Genomic DNA, 23,167 nt, shown 5'->3' on the forward strand with positions numbered 1-23,167 from the left:
ACACAAGCATATGAGATAGGAGCAAAGGAGAGAGGAAGAAAGGAATTGAGGAAAGGGGAAAGGTATTTATTTGCCTTAGAGGCAGGCTAGGATTGGGGATGAGGGGCTGGATGGTAAAGGAAGAAATCGATGGCAGGAAATACTGGTTAAGGGTTGGGTGTTGGAACATTGTATAACTGAAACTCAAACTATCAACAACTTTTTTTTTTTTTTTTTTTGGTTTTTTTGGGCCACACCCAGTGACGCTCAGGGGTTACTCCTGGCTATGCGCTCAAAAGTCGCTCCTGGCTTGGGGACCATATGGGACACTGGGGGATCGAACCGCGGTCCGTCCAAGGCTAGCGCAGGCAAGGCAGGCACCTTACCTCTAGCGCCACCGCCCGGGCCCATATCAACAACTTTTTAACTATTTCACGATTTAATAAAAAATATGATAAATATTTAAAGAAAAATATATCAGATAACAACAACAACAACAAAACCCTGTGAGTGGGCCCGAGCGATAGCATAGCAGCAGGTTGTTTACCTTGCATGCAGCTGACCTGGCTTGGACCCGGATTTGATCCCTGGCATTCCATATGGTCCCCCGAGCCTGCCAGGAGCAGTTTCTGAGCATAGACCTGGCAGGCTCGGGGGATCATATGGGATGCTGGGATTTGAACCACCAACCTTCTGCATGCAAGGCATATGCTTTAACTCCATGCTATCTCTCCGGCCCCAACTTAAAAATTTTTAAATACTTACATTTCTTTTTTTTTCTTCACATAAACAAGAATTTATTTTTAGGCTTATATTTTCCTTACAGACTAATTTTGATGTTTAATTCACATGTAAAGAAAGAGCATTTATTTATTTTTTTTTTTGGTTTTTCGGGCCACACCCGTTTGATGCTCAGGGGTTACTCCTGGCTAAATGCTCAGAAATCTCCCCTGGCTTGGGGGGAACCATATGGGACGCCGGGGGATTGAACCACGGTCTGTTCCTTGGCTAGCGCTTGCAAGGCAGACACCTTACCTCTAGCGCCACCTCGCAGGCCTCCTCAATAGTTTTTTGTTTTTAAAGAAATGCTCTTTACGGGGCCGGCGAGGTGGCGCTAGAGGTAAGGTGTCTGCCTTGCAAGCGCTAGCCAAGGAACGGACCATGGTTCTATCCCCCGGCATCCCATATGGTTCCCCCAAGCCAGGGGCGATTTCTGAGCACTTAGCCAGGAGTAACCCCTGAGCATCAAACGAGTGTGGCCTGAAAAACCAAAATAAATAAATAAATAAATAAACTACTGATTAGTTTCTGGATCACACCCTGCCTGCTCAGGGATTACTCCTGGCCCTGTACTCAAATCGCCCCTGGCAGACAGGGGGACCACATGGGACACTGGGAACCTAACCCAGCCCCTCCCTGGTTGGCTGACAGCACCCAGTGCTGTGCTATCTCTCTGGAACCCAACATTACTTAAGTTGTTAAATGATCATAATGTACTCACTCAGTATTTTCATATTCTAGTAAGCTTGACGAGTATGTTTTTTCCCTTTGTGTAATAATTATGTCCTGTTTTTTTTTTTAACAGACACTTGGCATTTCATCCAAAGAGAAATTTGTTATTACAACAACTAGTAGAAAAGAAATTACCTGTGATAATTTTGGTGAGCAGTTTTAAATTCATGCTTTGCCATGTACTAGAGTGTACTAACTTTCATTTCATGCCTACCTACCTCTATGATATTGTGGATTATTTTGGTTGATTTGTCATGTGGTGGGAAGCGGGAAGCTGTAAGTGCAGTTTATAGAGTGGTTGTATTTTTCAAGCAAAATTAGAAAAAATTAGTTGGTGATCAAAGGTGATTTCTTCCAACACCTCGACAAAGCCAAAGATCTTATTGGGTCCTACAGAAATTCTATTTTCTTCTCAACAGAGATGATTTTGGGAAGGGGAGGTCAGGCCTTACTCCTGAATCTGCTTAGGGATCACTCCTGGTGGAATTTAGGAGACTTTATGGAGTAGCAAGGTTTGAATCCAAGTCAGCCAATGCAAGGCAATTGCACCAGTCCTCATCTTAGATTCTTCTATTAATTCTTTTTTTGTTTGTTTGTTTTTGGGTCATATCTGGACACCCAGTCACTGAGGGGTTACTCCTGGCTATGCACTCAGAAATTGCCCCTGCCTTGGGAGGGACCATATGGGACAATCCTAGGTCAGCCTCCTGCAATGCTGTGTCACTGCTTTGGCCCTATTAATTCTTTTTTTTTTTTTTTTTTTTTTTTGGAGGGCGGACACCCAGCAGTGCTCAGGGGTTACTCCTGGCTTTGTGGTCAGAAATCACTCCTGTCTTGGGGGACCATATGGGATGCAGGGGATCGAACTGGGTACGTCCTGGGACAGCAGAGCAAACGCCCTACCACTGTGCTATCATTCTGATCTCATTCTATTAATTCTTTAAAAGAACTTTGGTTCATTTCCAATGCCTGTTTGTTTTTCATTTACCTTTTGAAAATAGCCGTTCACCATTAGTTCCTTGTCTGATTTTCTGCAATAGTATAACTTAATAATTTTTTCAGATGACCAAAGTATTTGTGCCTATTTCACTGACAGCCTTAACAAAATAGAATTGAATTTGTTGATGGTTTTATTTTCTCTTATATCTTTAAAGATATTTTATAGCTTTGTTTAGGAGTTTAAATTCATTTTGTTTCTCAGTTTAACCTAGTACTTCATATATTCCCTTTTGGTTATAGATGAAACTGTTAAGGATGGAGTCACTCTATACCTACTGCAGTCAGTCAATCAACTGCTACTTACAGCTACAAAAGAACGAATTGACTTCCTACCTCACTATGACACTTTGGTTAAAAGTGGCATGTATGAATATTATGCAAGTGAAGGACAAAACCCTTTGCGTAAGTATTCTTTTTATGCCTATCTGATAAACTATTAATCTGTTTTATTAATGATCACTTCATTTATTCACTTAAGGTAATTCCTACTTTATTAGACTATGACTTATTGTGAGTCTTCTTCAACTTTTTCACTGGATATATTTTTCTACCTTAGTCTTCTGAAATTTGAGTAAAAAAACTTTTTTAAAACTAATCTGATATGGGACCAGAGAGATAGCATGGAGGTAAGGTGTTTTCCTTTCATGCAGAAGGACAGTGGTTCAAATCCTGGCATTCCATATGGTCCCCTGTGCTGCCAGTGGTGATTTCTGAGCTTAGAGCCAGTAGTAACCCCGGCAGTGCTCAGGGGTTACTCTTGGCTCCACGCTCAGAAGTTGCTCCTGGCAAGCAGGGGGGACCATCTGGGACACCGGGATTCGAACCGATGACCTTCTGCATGAGAGGCAAATGCCTTACCTCCATGCTATCTCTCCGGCCCCTCAATAAGTTTTTATTGACAATATTCTGCATGCAAGTATCCACATAGGTCGAGAAGATACAAATAACACAACTAATAAAACAAAAACTTCAGAATGACCCGACTGAAGCTGTGTGGAGCTGGCCGCCGGGGCTGCACACAGGACACGCACTAACAGAGGCTAGGAGCCAGAGTCCTGAGTCCTGGAGCGGCCGCTCAGCACACAGAAGAGCCACATTAAAAAGTGAAAAGAGCTGCATGTGGCTCTCAAGCCTTGGTTTTCTTTTTTTTTTTTTTTTTTTTTTTGGTTTTTGGGCCACACCCGTTTGATGCTCAGGGGTTACTACTCCTGGCTATGTGCTCAGAAATCGCCCCTGGCTTGGGGGAACCATATGGGACGCCGGGGGATCGAACCGCGGTCCTTCCTTGGCTAGCGCTTGCAAGGCAGACACCTTACCTCTAGCGCCACCTACCCGGCCCCCAAGCCTTGGTTTTTTGACCACTGCCCTAGACAGTCTTATTTTTTTCTCTGGATTTTGCCAGTATGCATATAACTACTTAAATTTTCTTCTAAATATTTTAATATGCTTTCCTCATGGTCTATATACCACTGTTATTCATAGAAAATTCTAAAACATGGATAAACAAAAAGAATGATTATATATCTCTTTAACAGAATAGTCATCACTAACAATTTGATGTTTATCATTATTATTTTTTCCTTTTTGGTGGTTTTTTGTGGTACATAATACCTTTACTTAATCCTTTGTTTAAAATAGGAGTGGAGGGGCCGGTGAGGTGGCGCCTTGCAAGTGCTAGCCAAGGAAAGATTGAGACCGCGGTTCGATCCCCCAGCGTCCCATATGTTCCCCGCAAGCCAGGGGCAATTTCTGAGCGCTTAGCCAGGAGTAATCCCTGAGCATCAAACAGATGTGGCCCAAAAAACAAATAAATAAATAAATAAAACAGGAGTGGAGAGGCCAGAGAGACAATACAGTGGAATATGGCTGACCTGAGTTTGATCCCTGGCACCACATACAAGCTCTCTGAGCACTGCCTGGAGTGATTCCTGAAAACAGAGTCAGGGAAATAAGCCCTGAGAACAGGGCTTGAGGTGTGACCCCAAAATTAAAAAATTAAAAAAAAAATGGGGCCGGAGCAAAACACCAGTGGTAGGGCATTTGCCTTGCAAGCGGCTGACCTAGGATGGACATGGGTTTGATCCCCAGCGTTCATATGGTCCCCCAAGCCAGGAGCGATTTCTGAGCGCATAGCCGGAGTATCCCCTGAGCATCACCAGGTGTGCCTCCCCTCAAAAAATACCAAAGAAAAAAACCCAACAAAACAATAATGAAATAAAATAGGCTGGGACACATACTTTGCATGTGAGAAGACCCAGATTTAACCCAAACACTGAATCAAGAGTGGCTCCAAATCACACAAAAGTGAATGTCCTCGTATATAAGGCATCATTTATTTGTTTTTACTTGTTACACAGTATGCAGTAGTTTATTTGAAGCGTTCTTCCTATTATTAGACCTTTATATTTTCATTTTATTAAAAGTTGCTAGGTACCCTTATGACTAAACTTCTGTACCATTGTCTTATATACTCCTAGTACTATTATTATTGCTATTATTAGCTGTAAGTGCCAGGCACTCTGCCAAGGATTTTATAAGCATTATCTTGTTTAATTCTTGTCCTGTGTGGAGGCTGTACATACTTAGCAATGACTTTGCTTTGTGTAAGAAATTGAAGTTAAGAGGTTAAAGGTAATGTGCCAAAGACTGTTAATGTTGGAATCACCATTTGAATATAGCAGAGTGATGTCAGAGTGTAAGCTTTTTATTTTTTCTTGGCTTGGCAACCACACCCACAAATGCTCAATGATTACTCCTAGCTCTGTGCTCAGGAACCACTGTTAGCTGTGATGAACCATCTGCGGTTTTCAGGATTGAACTGGGGTTGATCATTTGCAAGGCTAGCGCTTAAACTCCTGTACTACCTATCTTGCCCAGAGTTTGAATTCCTATATGTTACAGTGATTTAGATATTGTATTTCTTTTTCTTTCTCTTTTGCACACCCAGTGCCGGGGACACATACTGCTTCAGCACTTGTGGGTCTTTTGTTGGTGCTCTGGGGACTAGGTGCTGGGTAGAAACCTGGGCTACGTGCATACAAAACATGAGCTCCAGCCCTTTGAGCTATTTCTCTGTCCCCAACATTTTCTTTTAATATAGTAAAGCTCTTCTTGGTCCTGAGCAGTAGCACAGTGGGTAGGGTATTTTCCTTGCATATGGTTGATCTTCTCTCATGTAGCTATTTAATAAACTCACTTGATTATAATCAATTTTAGAGGATTTTAAGATAGAGATATAACTGGAACAACTTGTATAGTTGAATTGACTCATAAAAGCAAATATGTCTTTATATATAGCTTGCATTAAATTATATTCCAAGAGATGTCAATTTTTGTTCGTTTGGGGGCCACACCCAAGTGTGGTTCAATCCCCAACATTCTAGGTGGTCTCCTGAGCCCTCCTGAAGTATTGTTTGTTTGTTTGTTTTTGGGCTATACCTGGCATCGCTCAGGGGTTTCTCCTAGCTTTTTGCTCAGAAATCGCTCCTGAGGGGGCCAGAGAGATGTCATGGAGGTGTAGGGTGTTTGCCTTGTATGCAGGGGACAGTGGTTCGAATCCTGGCATCCCATATGGTCCCCTGAGCCTGCCAGGAGCGATTTCTGAGCATAGTAGAGCCAGGAGTAACCCCTGAGTGCCGCCCAAACAAACAAAAAAAAGAAATCACTCCTGGCAGGCTCAGAGGACAATATGGGATGCTGGGGATCAAACCTAGGTCCGTCCCAGGTCAGCCGCATACAAGGCAAACACCTTACTGCTGTGCTATCACTCTGGCCACAGAAGTAATTATTGAGCACTGCTATGGGGCCCCCAAGTAAACATAAATAACAATAACAACATCTCCATTTTCTTCTATTCATTGCCCTTTATTTTTAGAAATTTTTTTATTTATTTTTGCTTTAGGAGAGGCCACACCCAGTGGGTGCTCATGTGCTCCTCCTGGTTCTGGACTCAGAAATCACTCCTGGCAAATGCCCTACCACTGTGCTGTCTCTCCAGCCCTATCTTCAACTTTTATCTAAAAGTGACTATTTATTACTTTATCCTAAAACTTGCTCTGAGGTGCCATCAAATCATTTAGGTTTTTGGGCCACACCCAGTGGCACTCGGGTTACTCCTGGCTCTCCACACAGAAATTGCTCCTGGCAGGTAAGGGGGACCATAGGGGATGCAGGGATTTGAACCACAGTGAGTCCTGGGTTGACCACTTTCAAGGCAAATTTTGTCCTGCTGTGCTATCTCTCCGGCCCCTGATACTGTTCTTCTACTGAAAATATTCAGGACTCACTATTATAATAAGAGTAGAAGATAAAGCCTATATAGTTTCGTAACAGCAACAGCGCTGTTTTTTTTCCTAGTTGTTTCCTAACTCATATCCCCTATTTGTTAACTCCACTCCATTGAGAACTCTAGAATTCTCAGCTTAAGAGTCTTTTCCCTGGTATGCTCTTTCCTGATCTTGAATTTCATTCTTTTACTTCACTGGAGTCTTACTTATATCTGTATCCTTCACAACCAAATTTACTTTGATCACCCTTTACTTAGTCCACAATTGTAATTATGGGACTAGAGATAGCTCAATAGGCTGAAGCTCATACTTTGCAGGAGGCTCCAGTTTCATCCCTCACACCACATGATGTCCTAAGCACTCCTGGATGAGATTCTCCTACCAAAAATTGCAACAGTGTTTTTCTATATGCTTTTCAGGTTTTTTTTTTAAAATAATACAATTTTCTGTGCTCTCCTTTTTGCTATCACATCATTACCTTCTAACAGGATTAAGAACTTACTGTGGTTTTGGTTTTAGTTTGGGTGAAGAGGAGAATGGAAAGTGATTTTTATGGAGGGGCCATAATCAACTCCAACGTTTTTTAGGCTTTCTCCTGGTTTTGTGTATAGGAATGATTTCTGATTGGGAATCTTTGACCACATATGGTGCCAGAGATTCAATTGAGATCACTTGCTTGCAAGTCAAGCACTTTTTCCAGATAAAGAATTTACTTGCCTGTGATTATAGTTCATTCATTCATTCATTCATTCATTTATTCATTTATTTTGGTCCACACCTGGTGACTATTAGGGGTTAGTTACTCCTGGCTATGTGCCAGAAATCACTCCTGACTAGGGGGACCATATGGGACGTGGGAGGATCGAACTGTGGTCTGTCCTAGGTCAGCTAGCTGCCCGCAAGGCAAATGCCCTATCGCTGCACCACCGCTCAGTTTCCTGTGATTATATTTTATATTCCATCTTTCTTAATTACTAGAATTTAATTGCAGTTTATAAGAACAGGACATTTTTGCTGTTCCTAGAACACTTGCCTGGAAATAGTAGGTGCTTATACATCTGCATATTGAGTGAATCTATAATTTCTCTAGGAAAATATTTCTGAATGTAAAATTACAGTCAATAAGCATATTTCTTTCTTTCTTTTTTTTTTTTGGTTTTTGGGCCACACCCTGTGAGGCTCAGGGGTTACTCCTGGCTATGCTCTCAGAAGTTGCTCCTGGCTTCTTGGGGGACCATATGGGACGCCGGGGGATCGAACCGCGGTCCGTCCTAGGTTAGCGCAGTCAAGGCAGGCACCTTACCTCCAGCGCCACCGCCAGGCCCCCTTCTTTCTTTCTTTCTTTCTTTCTTTCTTTCTTTCTTTCTTTCTTTCTTTCTTTCTTTCTTTCTTTCTTTCTTTCTTTCTTTCTTTCTTTCTTTCTTTCTTTCTTTCTTTCTTTCTGTCTTTCTTTCTTTCTTTCTTTCTTTCTTTCTTTCTTTCTTTCTTTCTTTCTCTCTCTCTCTCTTTCTCTCTCTCTTTCTCTCTCTCTCTCTCTCTCTCTCTCTCTCTCCCTCCCTCCCTCCCTCCCTCCCTCCCTCCCTCCCTCCCTTTCTCCCTTTCTCCCTTTCTCCCTTTCTCCCCCTCCCTCCCTCCATCCCTCCATCCCTCCCTTCCTTCCTTTTTTGGTTTTTGGGTCACACTCGGCAGTGCTCAGGGGTTACTCCTGGATCGATGCTCAGAAATCGCTCCTGGCAGGCTCGGGGGACCATATGGAATGCCAGGATTCTGCATGCAGGACAAATGCTTTTACCTCCATGCTATTTCTCTGGCCCTAGCAAATTTGCTTATTTATTTATTTATTTGCATATTTATTTCTAAGTTTTCTAGTTTGGTTGCAGCCAGCTTTTGTTCCTTGTCATTATGTGTATAGACAGAATCTCACTGTTTATTTTTTGGTTTTTGGGCCATACCCAGCAGCACTCAGGCTACTTCTGGCTCTGCATTCATAAATTGTTCTGACAAGCTTCAGGGAACCATATGGGATGCCGGGGATCAAACCTGGTTGTCCTCATACAAGGCAAACACTGTACCTACTGTGCTATTGCTCCTGCCCCAGAATCTCAATGTTTAAATGTTTGTTTTGATTTCTGTGATTTTTTTTTTTTTTTTTTACACTACCTTTCCGTCCATTCTTCCTTGCTTTAAGTACTGCTTTTTTGGGGGCGGGTGGAGGGGATCATGCCTGGCGGTGCTCAGGGGTTACTCCTGGCTCTTCACTCAGAAGTTACTCCTGGCAGGCATAGGGTACCATATGGGATGCTGGGATTCAAACCACCGCCTGTTGACTCAGGAGCTCACATATGCAAGACAAGTGCTCTACTACTCTGGCCCTTACATTTTCCTTTTTGGAAAGTAATACTATTTATTCGGTTTTAGAAGCAGAGACACTTGAAATCTCAGCCTTTTTTTTTTCCTTCTCCTTTTATATATAATCTAAATGTTGCTCAAGTTTTTCACTTCCAAATTTAAATAGCCCCTCCTTTGTATTTTCTGCAATGTTCTTTATTTTCTAAAGTCTATATCCTCCAAATACTTACACAAATCTGATTTGTGGTACCTTTTCTCTTTTTTTTTTTTTTTTTTTTTTTTTTTGGTTTTTGGGCCACACCCGTTTGACGCTCAGGGGTTACTCCTGGCTATGAGCTCAGAAATCGCCCCTGGCTTGGGGAGACCATATGGGACGCCAGGGGATCGAACCGCGGTTCGTCCTACGCTAGCGCTTGTAAGGCAGGCACCTTACCTCTAGCGCCACCTTCCCGGCCCCGGTACCTTTTCTCTTGAGTCATCCTGTGTAAGTGTTTTATAAATCGGAAATGCTTGTCATAGCGTGCAACCCTTTAATTACAGCTTTCATTAGGCTAAACGTGGAGTCACGACAAGTTTGGATAGTTAATGTAAAGTCGCGTTTGTATTAGGACATCAGTACAGCTTTTTACTAGTTAACTGGACATGTTTTTCTATTTGATGAATTATTAGTCATAGGATTCCTTGTTTTTTTTTTTTTTTTTTTTTTTTTTTTGGGGGGGGGGTCACACCCAGCAGCGCTCTGGCTCCATTCTCAGAAATCACTCCTGGCAGGCTCGGAGGACCATATGGGATGCTGGGATTCGAGCCACCATCCTTCTGCATGTAAGGCAAATTGCCCTACTTGCATGCCATCTCTCTGGCACCATAGTCATAAGATTCTTTTACAAAAATCATGCTCAATAGATAATCTTTTTAGTTCCTTTTTTGTTTTATTTTGTTTATGTTTTTGGGCCACACCCGGAGGTGCTCGGGTTACTCTTCGTTCTGCATTCAGAAATCGCTCCTGGCAGGTTTGGGGGACCAAATGGGATGCTGGGGGGTCCAACTTAGCCCTGTCCCTGTTGATTGCATACAAGACAAATACCCTAAAGCTGTGCTATCACTGTGGCCCATTTTCCTAGTTCCTATGTATTTGTCCTTATATCTCTTCCCTTTTATTATTCAAGAAAAAAATAATTTTTGAATAATACAAAAATTGTAATTATTTTTTACTTGCGCATGATGAAATTAGACATCGGACTATTTGATTTTTATGGGTATAGTTTTCTCTTTCTCTCTTATGTGTGTATGTCTGTCTTTAGATTGTAAACTTGAAACCAGGAGCCTGGCTGGCTGTATCATGTATGACACATAGTGTCATACAAATACTGGTTGATGACTATGCTGATTGTGGTTGATGATGGTGCTTTCATTATGTGATGTATCATTAGAATCAGTATATTACTTTAATCATTTTGTATGTTTGTTTGTTTTTTGGGCTACAACCGGTGACACTCTGAGGTTACTCCTGGCTATGTGCTCAGAATTCACTTCTGGCTTGGGGGACCATATGGGACTCTGGAGGATTGAACCTCTGTCCATTCAAGGCTAGGGCGGGCAAGGCAGAGGCCTTACCGCTTGCGCCACTGCTCTGGCCCTGTAATCATAATTTTTTGGGAAGAAAAAAAGTGATACATCAGAGGTTTTTCTGCTTTGAATTTTGGGAGGGTGTTTATGGGCCACACCCAGTGATGCTTAGGAGTTACTCATGGCTTTGTGCTCAGAAATCACTCCTGGTAATTTCAGGGGACCATATGGGATGCCGGGAATTGAACCTTGGTCTGTCCTGGGGTGCCCACGTGCAAGGCAAATGCCCCACCACTGTGCTGTCTTTCCGGCTCTTGCTTTGAAATTCTTTTTATATGAAGTTTCTTACAGGGAAAAGTTAAGCAATAATGATTTTTATTCTCTTTCAGCCTTTGCTTTTGCAGAATTAATTGACAATTCGTTGTCTGCTACTTCTCGAAACACTGGAATTAGGAGAATACAGATTAAACTGGTAAGGATGTATGATAAAGCTATTATTAGCATTGGAGAAAAATTAGAAAATGAAGATAAACTTGAAAGTTAACTTGATGTCTTTGTTGCCACTGTTATTTTTAGGATACACTGAACTGTGTTAGGGCTTAATTCTGGCTCTGCACTCAGCGATCACTTCTTTGTAGTGCCAGGGATTGAACCTGGGTTGGCTGTGTGCAGGGCAAGCACTTTATACTTATACTATGACTCCATTCCCTATCCAAAAATTTTTATGTACCTTTTTCCTATACACCTATGTGTACATATTTTGTGATCATTTTGTAAGTTTTTAAGGCTCAGTTCCCTTACTCAATTACACTCTAATTATATATCATGAATAGTCTGTAATATATTTTGTTGTTATAGTTTAAGTTTATTGGCTATCAGAAATTCTGTTATTAGCCTGTTTTAAGTACCTGATATGTTTTGTTGTTGAGTATTTAAATTTCCCCTCATATTTTTGTAATTGTATGCAGTACCGATATGATGAATATCCTGTTAGGTCTAGTAATAGTTGGGTGCTACTCAGAGCTCAGTGCTTGTAGGCCACTCCTGATGGGAAGGTTATATGATAACAGGGATCAAATTCTAGGTTATTACATGTAAAGCAAATGTTCTAGTCTTTTAAACCATGTCCCTGACACTTTTAATTCTTTGCCTATGCCTCTGATTATTTCTTAAGCTAAATTCTGAAGTAAAATATTTTTTGTGTTAAAGGTGATGAAGATTTTTCTAAGCTCTTACTTCATCTAGCTGAAGAATATATATATATATATATATATATATTTTTTTTTTTTTTTTTTTTTTGGTTTTTGGGCCACACCCGACGGTGCTCAGGGGTTACTCCTGGCTGTCTGCTCAGAAATAGCTCCTGGCAGGCACGGGGGACCATATGGGACACCGGGATTCGAACCAACCACCTTTGGTCCTGGATCAGCTGCTTGCAAGGCAAACACCGCTGTGCTATCTCTCCGGGTCCAGCTGAATAAAAACTTTTATTCCCTTTATGGTTTTTGGGTCACACCTGGCAGTGTTTCAGGGGTTACTACTCTTAGAATTACTACTTAAGAATTATTCCTGGTGTACTTGGGACCATATTACTGGGCAAACCCAGATTGACCATAAGCAAGGCAAACACCTTATCCACTCTATTATCTCTTCACCTTTTAGAAACTTCTAATTGTGTTGTGAATTAATTTAAATTTTAGGGGGGTTTGGGCCACACCCAGTGACACTCAGGGGTTACTCCTGGCTGTGTGCTCAGAAATCACTCTTGGCTTGGGGAACCATATGGGATGCTGGGGATCGAACTACAGTCCGTTCTAGGTCAGCTGTGTACAAGGCAAAAGCCCTACCTCTGCGTCTGCCCCTAATTTATTTTTAATTAAATTATTAATCAATTTAATTGCATTGGAAATTAATCCAGAGGTGTATACTGCATGTGCAAGTGCTGAGTTCATTCCCTGTCACCTCATGCTTTGTACCAGCAAGACCACCAGATTTTTTTTTTTTTTGGTTTTGGTTTTTGGGTCACACCTGGCAGTGCTCAGGGGCTATTCCTGGCCCTACACTCAGAAATTGCTCCTGGCAGGCTCAGGAGACCATATGTGATGCCGGGATTCGAACCACCATCCTTCTGCATGCAAGGCAAATGCCCTACCTCCATGCTATCTATCTGGCCCCTGGATTTTTTTTTTTTAGATGTTCCTTGGCACTCTTAGGGTGACACCTGTTTATACCCAGCACTGCTGTACTGGGGCAACTCTCTGGTGTTGGATCCTGGGATGAACCATCTTGCCTGTTTAGCTGAGTACCACCAGAAATAACCACACACCCACTCAAACTACTTGGGAGACACTGTCCTCCAAAAAGAAAGTTATGGGACTGAAGTATAGTAGGTAGGACATTACATTCTATTATATATATTATATATAGATAACCCAGGTTCCATCCCCAGCATCTCATATGGTTCCCCAAGCCTGCCAGGAGATCCCTGACTCTGGGCTCAGAGCCAGGAGTAAGCCCTGAGCATTGTTGGTGTGTTAGTGTGGCCTCTACCCTTTTCCCCCAAATCAATGATTTATACTCCATCAGTGTATAAGTGAGCCCATTGAATTACATTTTTTAAATTAATATTTTTTATGTTTTTCATTATTAACTTGACTTTTCCTCTTTGAACTTATTTTATTTTGTAGCTTTTTGATGATACACAAGGAAAGCCTGCTGTTGCAGTGATAGATAATGGAAGAGGAATGACCTCTAAACAACTTAATAACTGGGCTGTGTATAGATTGTCAAAATTCACAAGGCAAGGTGACTTTGAAAGGTTAGAAAAATCTCTGTTTTATATGCCGCTGGGTACTTTAATAAGAATAAAAATTCTAGTAGTTCTTAGTTACATAGGGTATGTTGATATTATTGGCACATGTATTTAGGCTATTATAAAATTCTTATGATAAGTATTTAAAAATAGGAAATCCACAAAATATTATACCCTTATATTGAAAAATTCTTAAACATTTGTTTGGATTAACATACTAGTTATTTTTCATAGAATTTCAATTCAGTTTTGTGTCTCTATCTGTGTATGTAATTGTATCTATTCCTACTAGAACCAGAGTTCTAGTACCATTCTACCAACGAGCCTTTGAATTTTCTCACCTTCTCTCCCCTTTCCCTCTGGTTTTCATTGAGTCTATGAGTTGACTGTGCTCACAGCTCATTCTTGCCAGTGCTTAGCAGATAATATGCAGTGACAGATCAAACTGGAATTGACCACTTGTAAGACAAGTGCCTTAACTCCTGTATTCTCTCTCCGGCCCCCAATTAACACATTAAAAAACCTACTGTAACACATTTGTTGTATTTGTCATATTAGGATTACCTTGGGTATCACATTGTAATTATAGGAGCATTTTATTTTTGGTGGTAAGGGTTGGGAAAACATGCCTGACAATGAGGGAATTGATTCTGTTTTGAGTAATTTTTGGGTTCTTTCGTTTGATAAAGGTAGACTTGTTAAATGTTTATGTTGTTTGATGTACAAAATAATGTCTTGCGTATGAAATATGACTATGGCATAACTATGCTAATTATGTTGTTTGGTTGTAAAAAGACCTTCACCACTGTCCTGATATCAAGTCTAGTCCATCCTTTCTTCCCTTCCCCAGCCTGCTTTCCGTAACTCTAGTTTTGTATTCACAATGTAAGGGGTTGTTGTTACCAAATATTGTCCATTACTGTGCTATATGCACTATATGAGTGAGCTCATATAGTATATATGTTCTTCCTTTGGATCACTTAATATGACTCCCCGTTCTTTCCCAGCATCATAGTTGTAGAAAATGTTAGAAAAAGGCATGTTTTCTTCTTTTCTTATAGCTGAGCAGTATTCCATTGTGTCTTATCTGACAACTTTTTTTTTTTTTTTGGTTTTTTTTGGGTCACACTCAGTGCTCAGGGATTATTCCTGGCTCCAGGCTCAGAAATTGTTCCTGGCAGGCACGGGGGACCATATGGGACGCCGGGATTCGAACCGATGACCTCCTGCATGAAAGGCAAACGCCTTACCTCCATGCTATCTCTCCGGCCCCTTATCTGACAACTTTACCATCCACTCATGTCACTGGATAGTTGGGTTGTTTCTGTATCTTGGCTTTTGTAAGTAGGCTGCAGTGGATGCGTTTATGTATGTGACTATTTTCAGATTAATGATTTTTTTATTCTTGGGAAAGATACCAAGGATTGGAATTGTACCTAGTCATATTGGCGGTCTGGTTTATTGTTATTGTTGTTCTTAATGAAATGGAAGTTTCACTTAGGGAAATAAAAGGAGGAAGGGTCAAGAAATATCCTACAGAAAATGTAGGTTTTTCCAGATGGATAGATTGTGTCAAGGGTCTACATAAAGTAAAAGGAACTGTTAAATGCTGCTCCAGGAATGAGGAATGTGACTCTTTAATTTTTTGAGAGAATGGGGATCATTTTAATAGTATTTCAAGTGCTTTCCCAGTTTCTCTAGACGTCTAAATATTGATGCAATGCTTTGTTTCAGTGATCATTCAGGATACGTTCGTCCAGTACCAGTGCCACGCAGCTTAAATAGCGATATTTCCTATTTTGGTGTTGGGGGCAAGCAGGCAGTTTTTTTCGTTGGACAGTCAGCAAGAGTAAGTAAAAAGATTTCTTACATATGAAATTTAAGTAGTTACTTTAGGTTAATTCCATCTAAACGTGCTAATACTTTTTATTTAAAGAGTTTTCTTTATACTCTTTAACAGATGATAAGCAAACCCGCAGATTCCCAAGATGTTCATGAGCTTTTGCTTTCTAAAGAAGATTTCGAGAAGAAGGAGAAAAACAAAGAGGCAATTTATAGTGGCTATATTAGAAACAGAAAGGTACAACATTTTTAATTAATTAATTATACATTTATACATTTATTACTTTAGATAGAACCAGAATGTCTTTTTCAATTAGTGTGTAAGCTGTTAAGATTGCAAACTTTATTTCCTTGTTGAATATGTTTTTAAATCTTGTGTAATCTCAGAATGAGAACTGATAGGAAATCATTCTATCCAGAGAAATGAGTGATTTATTAAAATTTACACTTAACTTCTTTTTTTTTTTTTTTTTGGTTTTTGAGCCACACCCAGTAGTGCTCAGGAGTGACTCCTGGCTGTCTGCTCAGAAATAGCTCCTGGCAGGCACGGGGGACCATATGGGACACTGGGATTCGAACCATCCACCTTTGGTCCTGGATCAGCTGCTTGCAAGGCAAACGTCCACTGTGCTCTCTCTCCGGGCCCTACACTCAACTTTTTTTTTTTTTTGGTTTTTGGTTTTTGGTTTTTGGGTCACACCCCGAGCGAGGTGCTCAGGAGTTACACTCAACTTCTAATAATTGTTCTTACTCTCTGGCCCAGCCCATTGCTGACAATTGATTTACAAGCGGGAGTGGGTCATATCCAGCAGTGCTTGGGGATTACTCCTGGTTCTAAACATAGCAATTACTTCTGTTGGTGCTTGGGTTACCATATGGGATGCTGGGGAATAGAATCCTAGCCAGCCTCATGTAAAACAAGTGCCCTACCTACTATCTCTGGTTCCCATTGATGGCAGTTTGTTTATTTTTGTTTTTTTGGGGCCACACCAGGTGACGCTCAAGGGGTTATTCCTGGCTATACACTCAGTAATTGCCCCTGGCTTGTGGGACCATATAGTACACTGGGGGGGGTTGTACTGCGGTCTGTCCTAGGCTAGCGTGCACCCTGTGCCACTGCTCTGGCCCCCATTGATGGCAATTGAATAGGTGAAAATAACATGTTCTTAAATTATTTAAGCTTTTATTTTAATATTAGTCCTTTTTTTGTTTGTTTTGATTTTTGGGCCACACCCGGTGACACTGGTTACTCCTGGCTATGCACTCAGAAATAGTTCCTGGCTAGGGGTACCATATGGTATGCCAGCGATCAAACCAAGGTGTGCCTGGATTGGCCACATGCAAGGCAAATCCCTACTATTGTGCTATCGCCCCAGCCCTTGGCCCTTTTTTTGGGAGAGGTTTGTGCCACTTCTGGTGATGCTCAGAGGTTAATCCTATCACTGCATGCAGGAATCACTCTCAGCAGTGCTTGGGGACCATATGGAAAGTGGGGTTGAACCCTGGTTAGCTGCATGAATGGCAAACACCCTCCTGTATTCTGGTTCATGAAGTCTAAATTTTCTGTGCAAAAAAAACAGGAATTGAGAATTTCAGTGACTTTCTAAATTTTTGTTTTTGGCTTTGTTTTTTTGGGCCACACCCATTTGATGCTCAGGGGTTACTCTTGGCTATGAGAAATCACTCCTGGCTTGGGGGGGGACACAATATGGGACCCTGGGGGAATCAAACTGAGGTCCATTTTAGGATAGAGCTTGCAAGGCAGACGCCTTACTTCTAGTGCCAATCTTCGGCCCCGACTTTCTAAATTTGATAAAGCTTGTGTAGAATTAAAGATTCTGTGGCCTCTCTCTCACGTTCTCGCTCTCTTGTGCTCTCTCACTCTCGTTTTTGGGCCATACCCACCAGCGCTCAGGAGTTACTGGCTCTGCGCTCAGAAATCACTTCTGGCTCAGGGACCATATGGGATGCTGGGAATCGAACCTGTGTTAGCCACATTCAAGACAAATGCCCTACTGCTGTGCTACCACTCCACCCCCAGCCTGAGTCATTTAAATTATTTGAGGGGGACCACACCCGTTGATGCTCAGGGGTTACACATACTGGCTATGTGCTCAGAAATCTCTCCTGGCTTGGGGGTTCCATATGGGACACGGGAGAATCGAACCGCAGTTTGTCCTAGGCTAGCTCTTGCAAGACAGATGCCTTACCTCTAGTGCCACTGCTTTGCCCCTAGGGTCATTTTTTTTAAGCGCTTTTAATTTCTACTTCATTTATTCCAGCAAACATTCTGTGGATGTATCATTCAGTCTCTAGTTCTTTTCTTTTTTTGACCAATCCTTTCGAGTTTTTATTATTATTATTATTATTATGAAGGGCTTGGGGGAGCATATGGGATGCTGTGGATTGAACCCAGGTTGTTTGAGTGCAAGGCCAATGCCTTACCTGCTATGCTATCATTCTGGCCTCCAGTTTGTTATTTTTACATTCAGGCACCTTTCATCCACACCTCCTCACTTCCCTTTTGCAGAGCATGAACATTTTCTGAAAAATGCCTGCAACCCAGAGTGTTTTGTTTTTTCAAAATCTCTTTTAAGCACAGATTTTTTGGGGGGCAGCTATGTTCAGATTACATCCCACTGTTCTTGGACACAGGACTGAGAGGACTAGGTATTGGTTAAATGGTAACTATCCCAAACTAAGAAGAAGATGTAAATGTTACATTTATAACTAAGTTGCATGCGTTGTGTTTATATTCATTCTTGTAGCCTTCTGATTCTGTTCACATTACACATGATGACGAAAGGTTTCTGCATCATCTTATCTCAGAGGAGAAGGATAAAGAGAGCTTTACTACTGTGATTATCACAGGAGTACAACCAGAACATATACTGTACTTGAAAAATTATTTTCATCTCTGGACAAGACAGTTAGCGTAAGTAATTATATTTGATTCATTACATGTTGCTTATCTTTTTTTTTTTTTTTTTTTTTTTTTTTTTGGGTCACACCCGGCAGTGCTCAGGGGTTTTTCCTGGCTCCATGCTCAGAAATTGCTCCTGGCAGGCACAGGGGACCATATGGGGCGCCGGGATTCGAACCGATGACCTCCTGCATGAAAGGCAAACGCCTTACCTCCATGCTATCTCTCCGGCCCCACATGTTGCTTATCTTTTTTTTTTTTTTTTTTTTTTTTTTTTTGGTTTTTTTGGGCCACACCCGGTAACGCTCAGGGGTTACTCCTGGCTATGCGCTCAGAAGTTGCTCCTGGCTTGGGGGACCATATGGGACGCCGGGGGATCGAACCGCGGTCCGTCCAAGGCTAGCGCTGGCAAGGCAGGCACCTTACCTTTAGCGCCACCGCCCGGCCCACATGTTGCTTATCTTAAGACAGAAAATTCTGTGCATACATGAAGCCAGATTTGCTTTGCTCCTACAGTAATTAGTACCCTCATGTTGGCTAAAATGACTCTAATTTTTTTTTTTTTTTTTTTTTTTTGGTTTTTGGGTCACACCCGGCGGTGCTCAGGGGTTACTCCTGGCTGTCTGCTCAGAAATAGCTCCTGGCAGGCACGGGGGACCATATGGGACACCGGGATTCGAACCAACCACCTTTGGTCCTGGATCGGCTGCTTGCAAGGCAAACACCGCTGTGCTATCTCTCCGGGCCCGACTCTAATTTTTTTTTGTTTTTTTGTTTTTTTGGGCCACACCCGGTGACGCTCAGGGGTTACTCCTGGGTATGCGCTCAGAAGTCGCTCCTGGCTTGGGGGACCATATGGGACGCCGGGGGATCGAACCGCGGTCTGTCCTAGGCTAGCGCAGGCAAGGCAGGCACCTTATCTCTAGCGCCACTGCCCGGTAAAAAGTGTTTAATAATAGTGTCTGTCTTACATCTAGTCAGTTGTGCTAATTAACATAAGGTAATTTTATGTGTATAGTTTGTATTTGTATATGGTAATTTTTATATTATTTGTATTCATATTAATTTGCATGTGTGTATGGCAATTTTATGTGCATTACATTTATAAAATATTCTGTTTTAGACATATTTATCATTACTATATTCATGGCCCAAAAGGAAACGAAAAACAGACATCAAAAGAAGCTGGACCTTTCAACAATATTGACATTGAAGTAAGATCAAATGATTAGGTATCCGTTCCAATTTTAGGTGACTTTGATAAGAAATATCAGTCGATAATTAGACAACTCTTCTTTTCTTGACTTTTAATTTGATGTTCAAGAAAACTTTGATTTTTTTTCTGTTCTCTAACAATTTCTGACAGTATTGTTTATTGTAGTACTTTTATCTTCCTTTTCTGAAAGTACATAAATAGCTTCCATTTGTTCATAGGGGTCTTACAAGGGTGAAGCAGAACTTAGATTTATAAAACATTTGAGTGTTTGATTCTCAGTATCTTTGTCTACATATTAATGATTCACAAACATCTGTTTGCCTCTGTCGAGAAAGACCGAATTAAATGTACTCCTTGACAAACCAGCCCTTCATTTCTACTTTGCTTTGTTCTGCTTACTTATCAAGGTGCTACTTAACAACAGCTAACTCACCCATAAACCAATTGCATATATATTATCCTAAATGATTACTTATCTAAGTAAAAGTAGATGTTTTCTGTGGTTGGATCATACCTGACAGTGAAAATTAATTATTTTGGTTCTGTTTCTATTTTAGATTTCTGTGTCTGAAAAGGGGAAGGCGTCTAAGATTGTAAACCTAAGGGAAATACAAGATGATATGCAGACATTGTATATAAACACAGCATCTGATAGTTTTGAGTTCAAGGCTCATGTTGAAGGAGATGGTATAGTAGAAGGGATTATTCGATACCACCCTTTTTTATATGATAGAGAAACTTACCCGGATGATCCATGCTTTCCATCAAGTATGTTAGTTTGTTCTTTTTATTAAGTTTAAAATGAGAGATTGTGACTTACACTACTGACTGAAAAAAATATATATAATGATTTTTAGATAGGTTAGTAGTGTTAGATGAGTAATAAGATTTTTCTTATGTAAATCTTATTAGACTATAATTTTATAACTCTTGATATGTATTTTTACTTAAAGAAGAATAAAACACTGGCTCAAAGAAATACTGTTTTTTCTTTTTGGGAGGGGTGGGCACCCTGATGATGCTAAGGGGTTACTCCTGGCTATGTGCTCAGAAATTGCTCCTGGCTTGGGGGATCATATGGGATGCTGGGGGATCGAACCGCAGTCCATCCTAGGTCAGCGCAGGCAAGGCAAACTGCCTACCGCTTGTGCCACCACTCCAGCCTGAAATAGTGTATTTTCTCATAAATCTATTAACTAAAACTTTGCTGTGTTATGAATAATAAGCTTTTATATTATTTTCATATTATCTTTTCATTATTATTGTAGATATTATGAGGAAACCTTTTCTGTTTTGTTTTGTTTTTGCTTTTCGGTCACACCTGGGGGTTGCTCTGCTTCTGCACTCTGGCTGGCTCAGGGGACTATATGGGTTTGCGGGATTCGAACCACCATCCTGGTTTGGCTGCGTGCAAGGCCAACACCCTTCCGCTGTAATATCTCTTCGCCCTGAAGTCTTCATTTTTATTTAGTTTTGGGCTACAACTTTTAGTACTCAGGGCTTACTCTTAGCTGTGCCTAGTGATAAATCCTAGTGGGACTCGGGGCCATATGTAGTGCTATGGATGGAATCTAGGTCATCCACACATAAGGCAAGTGCTGTATAATACCCCTTTATTATCTGTCTGGCCTTTAAACATTATGCAGTCTTTTTTTGTTTTGTTTTGAGTACCGGTGGTACTCAAAGGATACTCCTGGCTCTGCACTTTTAAATTACTCTTGGCAGCCTCAGGAGACCATATGGGATGCTGGTATTTGAACCCGGATCCGTTTGCATGCAAGGCAGACACCCTGCCTGCTGTGCTATTATTACTGTGGCCCCAGTCAAGTTATTAAATTTTTTTTCAAAATTTCTAATTTTGGCTATAGAAAATTATCTTTTACATAAAAATTATAAAAAGATGGGGCCGGAGAGATAGTACATCAGTGTTTGCCTTGAGGCAGCGGATCCAGGACCTAAGGTGGTTGGTTTGAATCCCGGCATCCCGTGCCTGCCAGGAGCTATTTCTGAGTAGATAGCCAGGAGTAACCCCTGAGTACCACTGGGTATGGCCCAAAAAAAAAAAAAAAATTTATAAAAAGATACTTTAGATTTAAAACTTTTTGTTTAGATTTTTGTTGTTTTCAGGCCACACCTAATGATGCTTGTCTGCCTAGGATTGAACATCTAAGTTTACAAATCTAGATTCTTTAATGTGAATTATTGATTTCTTTATTTTTATAGTGAATAATGATACACTTACGAACTTTAAATCAAAGATTGATAGCCATAGAACAAGAAACCCTACCTTTTTAAAAAAAAATTTTGTGCACACCCATGTACAATACAAGGATATCACTCCTTGTGGGTTTCGGGGGTTATCAGGAATCGAAACCAGGTTGGTTATTTGTATGGCAAACACCCTACTGTTTTTCCAGCCTGGGTCACTTTTATCTCAGTCTTTTTTTTTTTTTTTTTGGTTTGGTTTGGTTTGGTTTGGTTTTGGTTTTTGGGTCACACTTGCTCTGTGCTAAGAATCGGTCCTGGTAGGCACAGGGGACCATGTGGGATACTGGGATTCAAAACACTGTCCTGGATCTGTTGCGTGCAAGGCAAACATCCTACTGCTGTGCTATCTCTCTGGTCCCTAGTCTCAGTCATTTTTGTTATTTTTTTTTATTTTGGGGCCACACCCGATGGTGCTTAGGGATTCCTGGCTCTGCTCAAAAATCGCTCCTGACCATATAGGTTCTGGACCATATAGGATCCCAGGGATTGAACTTGAGTTGCATGCGTACATGGCAATGGCCTACCTGTTGTGTTGTTGTCCTTGCCCACTTTTTTTCTTTGTTTGGTTTTGGTTTTTTTGAGGGTCACACCCGGCAGCGCTCAGTGGTTACTTCTGGTTCTGTGCTCAGAAGTCGCTCCTGGCAGGCTCGAGGGACCATTGGGATGCTGGGATTTGAACCAGGGTCTGTCCTGTGTTGGCCATGTGCAAAACAAACCCCTTATTGCTGTGCTATAGCTCAGGTCCTGCTCTTGCCCACTTTTATCAGTCTTCTCTGTCATTCTCTGATACAGGATGGGGATTCTGTTTCTTGTCATATCTCTCTTAAGTATGTGTTTCTTCTGCACTATGTACTTTGTGTTGATTCGCTTGTATTTTGTACTAATTCTATGAACTTGGTTTAAATACCCCATAGTTGGTTCAAGAATTTTGTTTTGTTTTGTTTTTGGGCCACACCCAGTGACGCTCATGGCTTACTCTGAGCTCAGAAATCATTCCTGGCTTTGGGGACCATATGGGATGCTAGAGGATGGCACCGCACAACAAGGCAGACACCCTATCGCTTGTGCCACAGCTCTGGCCCTGGTTCAATATTTTTAACTTACAGATTTTTAGGACAAATTGTGACTTTTTTTTCAGCATTTCTTTGAAGTAAAATGTATATTGTACTTTTAGAAATGGATTTCTTGCTGACAAAAATTATATAAACTATATTATATATTATATTACTTCCTCCTTTTTTCTAGAATTAAAAGATGAAGACGATGACGATGATTGCTTCATTATTGATAAAGCAGCGAGAGGTAAAAGGCCTATTTTTGAATGTTTTTGGAATGGACGGCTAATACCATATACATCTGTGGAAGAGTAAGTTTTGAGTTTCACTGAAATTCTGTCATCTTACAACCTGAACTTT

At 41.0% G+C, this 23,167-nt stretch overlaps 1 protein-coding gene across 1 annotated transcript in view; it reads left to right on the plus strand.

The window, feature by feature from the left end:
* The window catches only part of SMCHD1 (structural maintenance of chromosomes flexible hinge domain containing 1), a 126,555-nt gene that overhangs the window by 12,555 nt on the left and 90,833 nt on the right, over nt 1-23,167 (plus strand). Inside the window, exons 2-11 of the mRNA XM_049770910.1 lie at nt 1,565-1,640; nt 2,731-2,892; nt 11,081-11,163; nt 13,379-13,509; nt 15,238-15,352; nt 15,464-15,583; nt 18,114-18,280; nt 19,392-19,482; nt 20,042-20,252; nt 22,998-23,118. Of these exons, the coding sequence (XP_049626867.1) occupies nt 1,565-1,640; nt 2,731-2,892; nt 11,081-11,163; nt 13,379-13,509; nt 15,238-15,352; nt 15,464-15,583; nt 18,114-18,280; nt 19,392-19,482; nt 20,042-20,252; nt 22,998-23,118 (1,277 nt within the window). The remainder of the gene's footprint in view (nt 1-1,564; nt 1,641-2,730; nt 2,893-11,080; nt 11,164-13,378; nt 13,510-15,237; nt 15,353-15,463; nt 15,584-18,113; nt 18,281-19,391; nt 19,483-20,041; nt 20,253-22,997; nt 23,119-23,167) is intronic.

The sequence above is a fragment of the Suncus etruscus genome, chromosome 3 (assembly GCF_024139225.1).
Source record: "Suncus etruscus isolate mSunEtr1 chromosome 3, mSunEtr1.pri.cur, whole genome shotgun sequence".
Lineage (NCBI taxonomy): Eukaryota > Metazoa > Chordata > Mammalia > Eulipotyphla > Soricidae > Suncus > Suncus etruscus.